Source organism: Cygnus olor, chromosome 14, assembly GCF_009769625.2.
Source record: "Cygnus olor isolate bCygOlo1 chromosome 14, bCygOlo1.pri.v2, whole genome shotgun sequence".
Lineage (NCBI taxonomy): Eukaryota > Metazoa > Chordata > Aves > Anseriformes > Anatidae > Cygnus > Cygnus olor.
The window spans coordinates 13155597-13169612 of record NC_049182.1 but is presented as its reverse complement, the minus strand read 5'-3'; the positions used below and the strand labels follow the sequence as shown (position 1 = coordinate 13169612).

The 14016-nt window shown below is 49.4% G+C and overlaps 1 protein-coding gene across 2 annotated transcripts; it reads left to right on the top strand.

Annotated features, from left to right (window-relative positions):
- The first annotated feature begins 2749 nt into the window (after positions 1–2749).
- On the top strand, positions 2750–11804 carry PAIP2 (poly(A) binding protein interacting protein 2). 2 transcript variants are annotated; one of them, XM_040573491.1, is made up of 5 exons: positions 2750–2877; positions 3462–3517; positions 6751–6910; positions 9279–9458; positions 10713–11804. In XM_040573491.1, the coding sequence occupies exons 3-5, from the start codon at positions 6773–6775 to the stop codon at positions 10776–10778; spliced, it is 384 nt and encodes a 127-aa protein (XP_040429425.1). In that variant the 5' UTR covers positions 2750–2877; positions 3462–3517; positions 6751–6772; the 3' UTR covers positions 10779–11804. The 2 variants fall into 2 exon arrangements, with proteins under 2 accessions (XP_040429425.1, XP_040429426.1); XM_040573492.1 differs by lacking the exon at positions 3462–3517 and having other exon boundaries at positions 2766–2877.
- Positions 11805–14016: the final 2212 nt, after the last annotated feature.

Below are 14016 nucleotides of genomic sequence, written 5' to 3'. Positions count from 1 at the left end.
TTTCTTAACTTTTATGGTATTCTCATCACAGCTGAAGTTCAAACCGCTTCAGGTTCGTAGGAATAAAAATGACTAGGGACAATTTTTTCAACCTGAGAGTCTTGACCAACAGGGATTCTTCAGTGGCTGAGAATGGTATTGAAATGTAGGAGGCTCAACCTTGGTGAAGTTAATTTACTTAAATGCATCTAGCAGACAAAAGATGGTCTATTTTTTGAACGTAAAGTCTTGATAACTTATCTCCTCAGTCTGTTACTTTCTGCTGTTGAACCCTCACAAAAGGGAGGCCATCCTTCCTTTGTGAGAGAATCGAGTAAAACTTTAAGTATCTCATATAGTGATGGTAGCGACTTCTCTGGGGACTGAACAGACACTCATGAAATGTGAGTAAGCAGCTAATTTGCATTGGATATCCTACTTAAATCTTAACATGCAGTGACTTCTTGCACTTCTACCAGAATAAGTTACTGCTTTGTACATGACACTCATTAGTGTAACATGGTTGAACATATTTAGTCTCAAAACTTCTCTGCTGCTTACCTAGGCCCCTAAAAGAAACTGCATGTAACAGAAACCCGGCAGTCAGTTCTGTTGTAACTAACTCACAAGGATGTACTTGGACCCCTGCTTGCCTATAATGACACTTGTCATTCATCCATCTCCAAGAGGCTGCTTGGTTCATCAGTCAAAGCAGTCATTTAATCTTTGGCAGACATGCTGCTTATCTAAAGATGATGGATAATTTATTTTGAAGGAGAGAGGCAGAATTACAAGGTCTCCCCCTCCTGTAAGCATTTTAACACTGTTTCCTTACAACATACACAGCTAAGATTAATGTATTGAAATTGTACAGCTGTGTATGTTCTGTTTGTAAAGTAGCATTTCCTTACGTATTAATAATCACCTTAAATACCTATGCAGTTCAGTGATCGTGGATCTAGTGTCCTCAGCCTGTGGTAAATGCTAACCTGGGTAACTGATTGGGTACTAAAACGGTAGGTCATGTTTAGTGTCTAAACAAAGAAATCCCAGGCATAAAGGAATTGCAGCACAGTCCCAGTTCAGAAATTAAAAGTCTCTGGCTCTCATTAACTCTAGCTCAGTTCCTGAAATTGGTGAAATTTGGATATCTCTAATGTATGTACTTTCAGAACCTTGCTAGGCTGTATGGAAGTCTTCAATACCTGTACACAAGCACAGTGGTGTGTACAGGAACTAAGTCAAACCTGTTCTGCTGAAAAGTGTCTCGTTATATGCAAAGGCCAAGGAGAGAATGCATGCATGATGCTAATCTCTGACAAAAAGAAAGCTCTCCTTAACCTTGAGGAGAGATGCCAGGAGCATGCTTGGATGGCAGAAGGGTATGTGATCTTGCCATGAACTACTTGTGCTTCGGGATAACTCTCTCTGCACCGTGAAGGGATGAGGGGAAATGGAGCAGAACGTGGGCCATGCGTGTGAAAGACTAGATGCAGGCTCACTGATCTAGATGCCAGCGTTCATGTATGAATTTCAACTCGGAAAAATAGTTCCTGAGGCTGTTGGTTCTTTGCTGCATGTGTAGTTCAGCAGAGGCGCAACTGAGGCCCTGGGCTTGCTGAACAATGGGAAACAGAAGAAGCCACCTCTGTTATAGCTGAGAAAGGCACATGTAATGGTGGGATTCATTAAAGTACAGTTGGACATTATGAAAATAAGAACAATAAAAAAATATGTATACAATGCTTCATTTAAGGCGGAATCTACCCTCAGGAGAAAAAAAGTAAACATACTTTAGGAGTTGGTTAGCCCTTACTAAAATTTGGAAGGAAGGAAAGGGCTGAGGAGAGAAATGCTAGTGAAAGTTATCCTCAAGTAGTTTCTGGTAGTTTTCAAGGTGCTGCTGTGGAAGGGCAAAGCCAAACAAGCTAGCTGGTGCTTTGCTAGAGCCTGGAATAATCGGTTCGTGTTTGGCAACTTCTTAACCCCTGCAGTCTCTCCAATAGATATTTTCTTATTCGTACAGAATTGCTTTTTGGGGTTATCCAAGGTTATTTACAATTTCTGTGCAACTTTGGCCTCAGCAATACCCCTCTGTTGGTTTCACTGTTGCGCATGCAAAGGGCTTTCTGCCGCATGATTTCCCACTTGCTGCTGGGGCAGGGTCCCTGCTTTTAGCGGTCACACCGTGTTCGGCAGCGGCCTGCCTGGCACCAAGGGCCTTTAACTCCCGGTGTCTGGTTTCTGGTGTTTTAGGATCGTGGGGATGGTGCAGGGCCCTGCAGCGGTGTTAGAGGGGCGAGCACCCGGGACGGCACAGCTGCAGCCTCCGAGCTTAAGATGGCAGCCCCTGAAGGCAGTCATTCCCCCCGAGTTTTAAGGGGGGGGGAGGATAAGAAGAGGCTAAACAGCGTGTTTTGTCACCCGATTTTTGTAAGGGGGAGGGTTGAGGCGGGGGGCTCAGCACAGGTCCCCGCCACAAGCCCCCGACGCACAGCGGGAGCACCCGCCTCCATTCCAGGCGGTGCCACAAGATGGCGGCTTGCCGCGCCGCCGGGACTACGCCTCCCGGCATGCCCCGCTCCGCGGCTCCGGAGCGCCGCGAAATGGCCGCCGGCCTCCCGGCGAACCGCACCCCGCGCCTACAGCTCCCGGCAGGCCACGCGCCGCCGCGGCCACTTGCGGCGGCTCGGCCCCGCTCGGCGGAGGCGTGGCCCGCGAGGTCCCGCAGGTAGCGGAAGTGACCTCACATCCGGCGGGGCTGCGGCGCTGGGAGGGGAGCGGGGCGGAGGGGCTGGCGGCGGGGACGCGGCGCGGGGCAGGAGCGGAGCGGAGCGGCGGCGGCGGCTCGGAGCCGGGCGGGCGCACCCGCGGCCTTCCCCTTCCCTCTGCGCGCAGGTGAGCGGCGCGCGGCGCGGCCCGGGCTGCAGCCAACGCCGGGGGGGCGCGGCCGGGGGGAGCCGCCCGCTCCTCCCCTCCCCTCCCGGCCCGGCCCGGCCCCTCGTCCCCGTGAGCGGCGCCCCCCGGCGGCGGGAGCGGGGCGGCCCGCGGCGGCGTCCCCATTGTCTGCGGCGTGCATCCGGGTCCTGCGGCGGGGGGGGGGGGCGGGGGGAGCGGCGCCTGACGGGATCCGGCCCCCCCCCCGCGGGGCGGCCCCTTGGGGGCGAACAAAGCCCGGCTCGGCGCGGGGGGGGGGGGCGCGGGGCCAGGGCCGGGCCGAGCCCCCCAGCCCCGGGGCGGCCTCCGCTCCTTCAGGCTTCCTTCTTGAGGCCGCGCCGCCCCGCTTCAGGCGCCCTCTCCCCGTCACGCGGCGCGGTCCTGGTGCCGGTAACCGGCCCTCCCCGAGCGCAGGGGTAGCGAGCACCGTGCCGCCGCTCCCGGCCCCGCTGCCCCCAGCGCCCGCCGGGCTGCTCCTCGTCCTGCCTCGTGTGAGGCACGCGTGGTGTGTTCACAAACATCCCCCTTGTTTTTGTTTCCTTAAGGCCGAGGACCTGGGGCTTGCTCTGTGGAACTAGACCCGCCGACCTGCTTTTCGGAAGTAGGTGTTAGATAAAATTATCCCGCGGTTGGTTTTCGAGGCTGCGTTTTCAATCGCAAGCCCATGAGCTGTACGGGTGGCTGGTGCGGGGCTCGCTGTGGCTACGAGCGCAGCGCCACCCCCTGAGAAACAAATCCGCGGGCCTCAGGGGTGCTCTGGCGTTGTAAGCTCTGCACTGCCTGCAGAACACACGCAGTCAACCACGAGTTCTGTTGTTATTGCATGTTTAATTTCTGAATTCTGTTAGTTCCTTAGACAAAAATCCTGCTTTTTTCAGCCTTTCCTTGTGCGCTTACACCGTTCTTTGTGCATCTTCCCACCCGCCCCGTCCCAGAACAGCTTGGGGCTGAGTCTCGCATCGTTTGGCTGTGGCAGAGTTCTCCATCTTTTCTATTTCACAGCACTACTAATACTATTTTTTCCTCGTCTTAGTGTCAGGAGCTTTGGGATCCTCTGCTCTCCACCTATTCCCAGATGGAAAATGTATTCCTACTCACGACTGTAGTGTTGCCTGCCACTGTGTCTTGTTTTCTACAACAGCCTTCTCAGATTGTGCCTTTTTGGAAGGCTGAAGTGGTGTTTGGCTCTTCTCCTCAGAGCTGCCTGCATCTAATACTAGTGAACAGATGAGACTGTTCTCATCCTCTTTCAAGCACAGAAGGCCAACTGATTAGTATCTTGAAACGGTGAAATGGAAAGCTCCACGTAGAGTATTTTATTATGAGTTGCAGAAAATCAAATTACAAGGAGTGCCGTGTCTGGGCACTGGCCTGGGGCTTCCTAGCTATTAGTGCGGGATAAGCGTTCACATGTTTTCCTATAAAAACAGATCAGCAGACGCAGGGCGTCATCAGATAAACTGCAAGTGTTCAGGTTGAGGCCTTGGATGTTCATCCTTGAGCAGTAATGGAAAAAGTTGTTTCAGTCCAAACACGAAACGCTGTGCTTCTTTTCCGCTCTCCGAAACCAAAGAGTTCTACTTCAGTGTTTAAGAACTGGGAAAACTGGCCAGTGATTTAACAAATTAATCTCTCAGGCTTTATAACGGTGAGGGTTTTTTGTTCGTTTTTTAACCTCTGTGAACATGTCTGGGTGCAGTGTTTTTGTACAGAAGCTCCCTGGAATTTGACCTGACTACCTTACGCTGCTAATGCAGCTTTTCACCTGTAGTACACGTTGTTGGTGTGCATAAAATTCAGTGGAATATTAGTATCAAGATGCACTTCACAAAAGAAAAGGTGAAAAGATGTGCTAGTGAAAAAAATATATAGGCTTTTCAGACTGAGGTCTTTTGTTTCTTTTAGTGCGTACTGTTTGTGAGCAGCTGAAGTTGCATAAAACAACTTCAGGCTGGAGCTGGGGTGTTAAATGCACCGTCTTTTCCTGTCCTACGTTAAACGCTGCCAGAAATGCTTTGGAAGTTTGTTTTGAGAGAACATCAAAAAGAACTTGTTTTCTGTTGCTAGAATACCCCAGTTTCTGGTCTCATTTGTTGTACTTCCTAGGGAGCTAAACTGACTTCCGTACTTGGGCTTGCCTTTGATTTAAAAACCTTGAATAGAGCCAAGCAGGCAAGTTCCTTTTTCTTTGTGCTTTTCTTAATTGATCATTTGGATGTGGTGGGTCTCTGACCTCGTATTATCAAGAACAAATTGTGAAGTAAAACGTGCCTTAATTCCACAGATAGTAGGGCTGATGGCAGCTCTTGTTTCCCTTTGTATTTCAGTGTGATAAGCCCTGGCACTGTAACAGCAACAAGGGCTATACTTTGATAGCTGCTTCTCCCAATAAATCACTTCTGATACACGGACAACTAGTTAAGACATAGATTTGAGAATAAAATAAAAATAATTTTTCCTCAGTGCTGCACTGATTGCACATTTTTAGCACACTGTTTGGTCCTAAGCTGAAAATCGTTACCAGTCACAGACAGCTGTGACAGAACGAACGTGGCTTCGTGGCTGCATCTAGAAGCTGAGCTACTGGGTGAACCTGGAGGTCATCGCAGTCCCCCTGAAAATACACCAAAAGGTTATAAAAGCATTCGAGATTAATTATTGTGATTTAATTCTTTCATGTTGTTGTCAGGACGTTCAACACTGCCATATCGGTATCTAAAAATATTCAGCTTTTGCAGTATTTATAGTCGTACTGAAGCACGATGTAGGAAGAACAATAGGATCGTCTCATTACAGCACAAGTAAGATTTTTGATACAGAACCTCAGGTGTCTCTGAACTTGAATGCCTTGCAAGCCTGATGGAAAGGCTGCAATATAGTTTGCTTCGTTTTTTTTAAAAAAAAAGTCTAAATTTGGGTTTTGTCCTGCTTTTAGTCATGGGTAGGTGGAACAAAACACGCTTACCAGCTCTGCCTTCGTTCCCCGAGCCCGGGCCGTTGGCTGTCACGGACTGCGGACACGCAGAAATGTTGAGCGCTCTCCAGACGTGACTCAGGCCACGTTAATGAAGTGGGACGAGAGGCAAGCATGTACTGTCTTCCAGTTCCTAACGACACCTTTACCTGAAGCTTCTCAATCAGGGGGCTTTTGCTAATGAAGGAGCTGTAGGAACTGTTACGCCAAACTGGCTCTGTGAGGAATCAGCACGTAATGGTTTCTGCCTGTGAGAGCTTGCAAGCTTCCTGGGCAGTGAAACAGCCATGAAAATTGGTTCATGCAATCACAGAATCTCTCCTGTAACCAAATTTGGGTGCTCTGAAAGTTGCACTGGAGTTTCCTGTGCCACGGATATCTGTGGAAATTCCCCTAAGGTGTTGCTCGCTGTCTCCTAAGCAGTACTGACACCGGGCAGCTGATTTCCAGGGGAGTTTGGTAAAACTCAGATGAAAGCTTTAGAATTATTTTCAGAAAACAAATTTTCCTTTCGTTTCTCGAATGTCACCTTAAATATTCTCTTATTCGCAAGCATGCGTGATTTCCAAGTTTTCTGACACTTTTATTTGGCCTCGGTGCTTGGCATTTGCTGATTTGGTGAGATTTAATTTGGCAAAGTCACCTGAATCTGCATACAATGGACATGGCGCTTCTGGTGCTGCCCCTCGTTGCGATCGCAGCGCTCCTCGTTCTGGTGTTATTCACACGCTGCTGCCGTCACGGTAAAGCTACCTGGAGCCCCCGCGCGGAGGTGCAGCCTTCCCCTGGGCTGGGTTTATGCAGAAGCAGGGCGATGAGCGAATCTGCACGTCTGTAATTACTGCATTTCTTAATTGTAGACTTCAGATCAGAGACGCAGCCATGAAAGATCCAAGTCGCAGCAGTACTAGCCCCAGCATCATCAGCGAAGATGTGATTATCAATGGTCACTCTCACGAAGATGACAATCCCTTTGCGGAGTACATGTGGATGGAGAACGAGGAGGAGTTTAACAGGCAGGCAAGTTGCTTCCCTCTGTGGATGTCTTGGGCTGTGCCTTACCGTGTTACAGCTGCAGGGAGCGGCGCTGTGGCCTGCTGACTGGGGTCCGAGGCTGGGAGTCCTTTTGTGGTGGGGTTTTTAGATGGGCTTGCTGGAATAGTTCGGGGCAACAGACTGACAGTGTTTTCTCCAGCAATAAATACTTATTTTCTGTTATCGTGGTGAAAAATACGGGGGGCGTAGAGTGTTCAAATGCATCCATTAACTGCCTACTGCTGCAGGAAGGAGGAAGCAATGGAGCTGACAGACGTTAAGTGGCACCTTGGAAAGGACTGGTCTTGCGAGGCTGCCGAGCCGCTCTGGTTCTGCGTGTGCAGACACGCCAGCTGCAGTCCGGGGCTGGATAAATCCAGGTGCACGCTTGCCTTGCCAGCAGGGCTGTTGCTCACAAGGGAGTTGCTGGACATAGCTGTGGGGTGACGGTCCCGTTCGGGTTGCTTAATAACTCGGAGCTGGTGTTGGCAGTCTGGCTGGGAGGAAGCCTTAACTTCAGCTTCCCCCTTATACCTGGGCACAGCTGGCTCTCTGCTGGAGGCTGGGAGCAGCCCGCCTCTTTCCGGTGCCCTTTTCTCTATCGTTACTTGGTCTTTGCACTCAAGCTGCTGCTTTCTCTGTGCTCCACTACAGTACGAACGCGCTGCGGGCTCTGAGGCAGCACTTGCGGTATGACTGCAGCCCTCGCTTTAGGGTGCCAAGCTCATCTGAAATTCAGGTTGCTTACAAAAAGTTCTCTTGTGCGTGTGCCAGGATGGCCTCGGTGTCGCTTCCTGTTTGGTGGGTTTTTCCTCCTCGGGGACGGCGCTGTAATTAGCCTACAGGATGTGCAGTACCTGGGGAGTGAGCTGGGGGTTGTGCTGGGAATAAATTGCTTCTCAGGTACGGGCTCCGTGTTCGCGGAGCGGGACAGATGGGGGAGGAGAGGAGAATGGTCGCAGGCAGGCGGACGCCGTGTGACGGTCTCTCCTCTTGCTGCTGGAGGCACATCCCTCTGGGGGAAAACGAGCAAGTTAAACGGGCTGGAGAATCCAAGTGGACAGTGTCAGTTTTGAGACATTTTGGGGAATTAAACACCGTTTCCGGCTTCTGGGACTGCTGTTGGAAGCACCTGTAGGTATGCAACTGTGTAACGAAAAACCTGGAGTCAGGCAACCCCTGTTGTAACTCTAGCTTGTGGCTGTGTGCCCACGGCTTCCTTTTACCCACACACAGGATGGAGGATCTGCACGAGGAGGATCGATTGGAGACTGCTGCCTTCTCTGGGGTGCTTTACTGGGGAAATTAATAAGTCAGCGTCTCACGTGGGGTTTGAATTGTCTGGACAGTCACTTAGAGCATACCGTAATGAGTCCCAGCTCCCCAGAAGCTGTGCCTCTTGAGCACTAAGCAAGCTCGTGCATGTGTTTGACCCGAGGCACAGGGGACCAAGATTTTATGGGAATCCTGAACTCTGACACTACCTTCTGCTATGTTACTTGATTTCCACTTCAGGATTGAGTGCATGTTTGATTTCAGAGTAAAGGATAAGTAGGTAAGCTTGTTTAAGCTTCCATTGAACGAACTTTAGATCTGTTTTGATTTTTTTTTTTTCCCTTGTGTCTGGCAAGTCATTTGCATCAGCTTTTATTTCCCTGCTTTCCACTCTTGAGTACTGTGGTACAGGACACGGGAAATTCGTCAGGATCAACACCCTGCAAAGCTCGTTTACTGAACAACCAAACAAAACTTCCCTTTAATCTTTGCTGTGCGTGTCAGTTCTGCATCAGTTGATTTACCCTGCTTTTAGGACTGCAGGTCAGCGTTCCTAATGACTGCCAACATCATGCGGAGTTCCTTAGAACTGCGCTGTGTGAACACGCAGCCGTAGGAGATGCTGCCTGTTCCCTGCTCCCAGTAACAGGCAGTCATTTTTTTTTCCCCTCAAGAGCCTTGCAGGACACTTCTGTGCGGAGCGTGCCGCAGGCTGCGTGTGTTGCCCCTGCTTCCCTTCCTCGCGCTTCCAGCGGGCTCAGCCCAGGCTAGCTGGCCCAGCTGGCATTCCCCCTTGGAACTGGCGTTCCGCTGCTCGTGCTCGTTAAGAAGCTCTCCGTGGTAAGTGTGCAAAGTGAACAGCTAGGGCTGCCGTTCCCTTCCAGCTGCGAGTTCCTGAGACAACACACTTTCTGACATGAAAAAATCAGAGCTGCCTGCCTTCCTGCAGCACAGGCACGGTGTTCTGCCAGACGTCCCGTGGCGTAGCTAGAAAGAGGGTCAATTTTAGGTACAAAAATCTCGAAGACACGAGTTTTCAATAGCTTTGTCGATAAAGCAGTTTCTTCTTGTTCTATAGATCGAAGAGGAGTTGTGGGAAGAAGAGTTTATTGAGCGCTGTTTTCAGGAGATGCTGGAAGAAGAGGAGGAGCACGAATGGTTTATTCCAGCCCGTGATCTCCCACAAACAATGGATCAAATCCAGGACCAGTTCAATGACCTTGTTATCAGTGACAGCTCATCACTGGAGGATCTGGTGGTAAATTCAGTTTCTCATCATTATATTTCTATAACTTCACATCTCTCTTTATCCAGGGTTGATTTTTGTTGCTGTTAATGGCAGAAAATCTTTTCATGTGTGGGCCGGGGACTCTTAAGCCACGTGTGGCTGTGGTGGAGGGGGAAGCATGGAACAGCTGAGTAAGGTGTGTGCTTCCTCAGGTGAAAGAACCTCTTCAGTGGCTTTCTTCCATAACCGTGTGGTGCCTTTCCTAGGCCATGGCATAAATTCAAGCGGGTTTGGGTATGCATGCTATGTTGTGAAAGGAAGGTGGTGAGTGGAGCGCGCTGGCTGCGAGGTGCCATGGGAGGACTGTAAAAGTTTAATTCAGCATCTGTCAACACTTAGGTAGGTACAAATCATTCCAAGGTCTGATTTGGACCACGTGTACCACAGCAGGACTCTTTACAGAAATTCTAAGGAAGAGGGAAGCAGCTAAACTGATTATTTCCCTCTATTCTTGCTGTATGGCTTCTTAGTCTAGAGCTTAACTGAAAGGAAAAGGCAGTGGGCACACACTTTTCCCTAATGCAATGCGGAGTTGCTGATGTAGGTAGTACAAGAAGCACACAGTCATATCACACGCTGCTGTGAAATGCAGATGCGAACACACAAACCTTCCCAAGCTTAAGCAGCTTAGACCCAAGAAGATGAAAGCCTAATCCTCCATTTCTTTTTTTAATGATAAACAGCTCATTTTGGAGATGCTGTCTCCCCACCTTTAACTGCAGATCGTTGCAGAGCAGCTGCTTGCCAAGTGGGAGGACAGAGTAGTCACAGGCATCGAAATTAAACGATGCGGTGCTCGTACATGTTAAATTCCCAGAAGTGGCTTGAGTTCCTGGAGCAAGTCTCTTCTTGCTTAAATAAGCGAGATCTAAAAACCTTCTGGCACATTTAACAGCTTAACTACAGAAAAAGCTATTTCAGCATTCATTGAAGCTGCGGGTTCTGGGGCATGCCTGTGGTTTTCTTGTTTGTTTCCCATTCATTGAGCCCTCCTCTGACTGAAACATCCAGGTGGTGCTAGTGGAGGATCAGGTACTAGCACAGAGTGGTCTTTTCTAATGAGCACAGAGAATTTAGCATATGCAGAAACTGTGTTACATGCCTGACTGTAACTCTGAATGTTCTCTAAATGTTCCTAACGCTGTCCGCCTAGAATTGTATTCAGTTTGGAAGTGGAGGGTGAAAATAACGATTCAACTAGAGTTCTGTTTTTCCCTTCCTCAGGTCAAGAGTAATCTGAATCCAAACGCAAAGGAGTTTGTTCCTGGGGTGAAGTACTTAAATATTTGAGTAGACTGGGCCCTCTTTTGGTGGATGTAGCACAATTTCCACACTGTGAAGCCAGTATTAGAAGATTTAATTGTAAAAGCTCTCTCTTCTTGTCACTGTGTTACACTTATGCATTGCCAAAGTTTTGTTAGTCTTGCATGCTCAATAAAAGTGCTGAGACTGTTATTAAGTAAATCTGTCAAAAGTTTAATGGAAACATAATTGGACCCTGGCTCTCTGCAAAGGAGACAGTGAGGTAGGAAGCACCAGTCAAGTTGAGACAAAGTACCACATTTATAAAACCTTCTGCAGACTCTGTCTTTTTAAATAGGACTTGCAATTTGCTTTGGATGGTCTGTTTTTAACTAAAGATGTGTTAACTGGTGCTAGTTTGCACCTGATAATGCCTTAACTTTAAAATGAAAGCAAGGTTATCTGATCGTTGTGCAAATTAGCTAACTTTCCTTTGAACTATCAGTATTGTTACTAATGTTACTTTTTTCCCCTTAAAAAAGAATTCATGCTTCTTTTAAGCAGCGTGAGCTTTAAGAGAAATTTTACAGACCTGTACAGAGTCGTAGATCTCAGCTACTGAACTAACATCCAAGTGATCGGAAGGAAGAAATTCCCTGTACTTGCAGTGTGTTATCATGTTAGAAACGTTTCACTTCCTAATTATGTTAAAGGACATGTGAGTTTCATCACAATTTCTTCCAAGAACCCAGATACATACATAGCACTGCCTATGTAACTTTTAGCGTACAACTTTATTATAGCTGGATTTAACCGAGAAAACCCTAGCATTAGTGATTTGAGTGGTGCTTTTTTCCCTTGCTTTGTTTAATCATCACTACACGATAGTCTACAGCACAATGACTTTTTTTTTTCTTTTAATAAAGCTAGAACAGTTTTGGCTTCTTAAACTTCATATTTGGGTAGGTTAAGCTGCCATACGTGTTCAGTGTGAATAGTGTTTAAGTTGAAAATATTGTAAAAAAATTATATTTTTTCAAAAATATTTAAAAAAATAAATAATAGTAGAAATGATTTGGTGGCTGTCTCATGAATATGCATCTCACGTGGAATCTCATTCGGCAACGTGAAGAGGGAAGGGATGACGTTCTGCTGCACCTCAGGGACGGTGCCCACAAGGCTGCTTGTGACAAGATAGCCCCAAGTGGTCTGAGCTCGGGCTCTGGCTGCTCTTTTCTGTCCTCTGACTGCTCTGTGTGTTTGCCTGGCCATAGTTTCCTTCGTTCTCACCACTGCTAATCCTAGTTCAGCCCCACTGTTTCTGGCAGCACAGGAAGTCCTAGTTAACAGCTGATGGCACTATATAAAACTGCTGCCTGGCACACGCTTTCGGAGGCTTTGGCACGGCAGCTGCTGGAGCCGGGGTGCTCTCAGTGGCTGTTCTGCCTGCATAAACCCGACAGAGCTGCAGGAAGGGGTGAGGGAGCTGTGGGGTGGCCACACGGGTAGCCTCCGGCAGCCCTCAGGTAGGGATCTGATCCACTCCCGTGTCAGAACTTTGCCCGGCCTTGCTGCTGTATGTATATACTTTTATTTTTTAAGCTGTGGGTAAGCCCAACGGAAACATTTCAGAAATCACACGGTGCTGTAGAACAGGAAGAGTGAGGCACTGCCTTTGCACTGGTGTTAGCTTACTACATAACCACTTTGCTTTGCTGCCAGTCTTGCTCCAGCTGGAAAGTCTGCTCTCCTGAGGAATTCAGTCAGACCAACTCATTTTTCTGCTGCTCTGCAGCATCCAACAATTTCTCCCAGCTTCCCTGCTGAGCGTTCCCTCCCCCTGGCTTTCCCAGACCTGCTGGCCTTCCTAGAAGTAACAAACCTACCCTGGTGTTTCTCCTGATTTTGGAAACTTTAAACTCAAGCACCTACATGCAGAGGGTCAGGAGGTAGCATCCTACCATGCTACCGCTGATTTTAGCCGAAGCTGGGGTCCCACCCGTGGACCCCCGCACAGCTGGCAGCGGTTGCTTTTGCAGCCCTTGTCACCGAGCTTCCTCTGGGGCTTCTCAGCCCGTGTGCAGTCGGCTCGGGGTGAGTGGCAGCTGAATGCTTCAGCTGGGAGCCAGCGTGGTGAGAAACAGCCAGGCTTGCTGTGGTTTGTTTTTGTGCTTTGTTTTCATCCCAGGCAACTGCATAATATGGAGAGGTTTATTAAAGAGCTGAATTTACTGATAGTGTCTGCAGGGATCCTGTAGGCGGCAGGTAAGAGAGGGGAAGGTGCCACAGGGCTGCTCTCAGCCAGGAGCTCATCTCCTAATGAGGTGTTTGGGGTGATCCCTTGCTCTCAGCATCAGCCCTGGACTGAAACCAGTGCAGTAAAAGCAAGGGGCTGACTGCTGCGTTTTAGGAGTCTCTGGGTCCAGATTGTTTGCTGTCTGTGCTGTGTCTGGCTGGGGTGGAGTTAACTCCATAGCAGTCCCTGGAGTGCTGTGTTGTGGGTTTGTGACCCAAACAACACTGATAACACACGGGTTCAGGCTGGTACTCGCACAGCCTCAAGGCTTTCTCTTTTCCTTGCTCAGCCCACACCTCTTGTGGGCAAGACACTGGCAGGGGACTCGGCCAGGACAGCTGGCCAAGGGATATCGCACGCCACGTAGCATCGCCCTCAGCCTGAAAACTGGGACGGGGCAGAAGGTGGGGAGATTCTTCCATTGCTCCAAGCCCAGCTGGGCACCGGCGTGCCCCTGGGAGGCGGCGAGTCATTGCACTTGCATCACTTGGGTCTTCATGGTCTTTGTTGTTTTTTCTTTTTTTTTTCTGTTTTTTCTTTTTTTTCTTTTTTCTTTTTTTTTTCTATCCCCCTTTCCCTCTTCACTTAAACTTACTCACTTATTAAACTGCCCTTATCTTCACCTGTGAATTTTCCTTTGCTCTTCGTGCTCTGTGTGGGGTGGGAGGGAGGGAGCGGCTGTCGCGGTGCTCAGCTCCCACCTGAGTCCACAGCCATGTCTGGGTAGCCCAGCGCTGCCTTCACCTTTGGGTTTTGGTGCTAAACCCCAACCTGAGCCCAGAAGCTGGGCTGGGCTGTCACCGGGACGTTGTCCTCCGCCTTCTGGGCATGCAGCAGAGATCACCAGGGCTGCTCGAGGGCCAGCACTGGTGTGTGCAGGTGTCTGACCAGGGGCTTTGCTGAGAGCTTGTGCCCGATTTCGTCACCCTGTGTTGGGGTCCGGGTGGCAGCGCGCTGACAGCAGCCTGCTGGTGGCTGGGATCGAGGCTG

Bases quoted from the DNA above. Each gene is read 5' to 3' on its own strand.
- PAIP2 (XM_040573491.1), top strand. From the start codon at position 6,773: ATGAAAGATCCAAGTCGCAGCAGTACTAGCCCCAGCATCATCAGCGAA. The intron at 6,911-9,278 runs GCAAGTTGCTTC...CTTGTTCTATAG, and splicing joins AGGAGGAGTTTAACAGGCAG to ATCGAAGAGGAGTTGTGGGA. The intron at 9,459-10,712 runs GTAAATTCAGTT...TCCCTTCCTCAG, and splicing joins CATCACTGGAGGATCTGGTG to GTCAAGAGTAATCTGAATCC.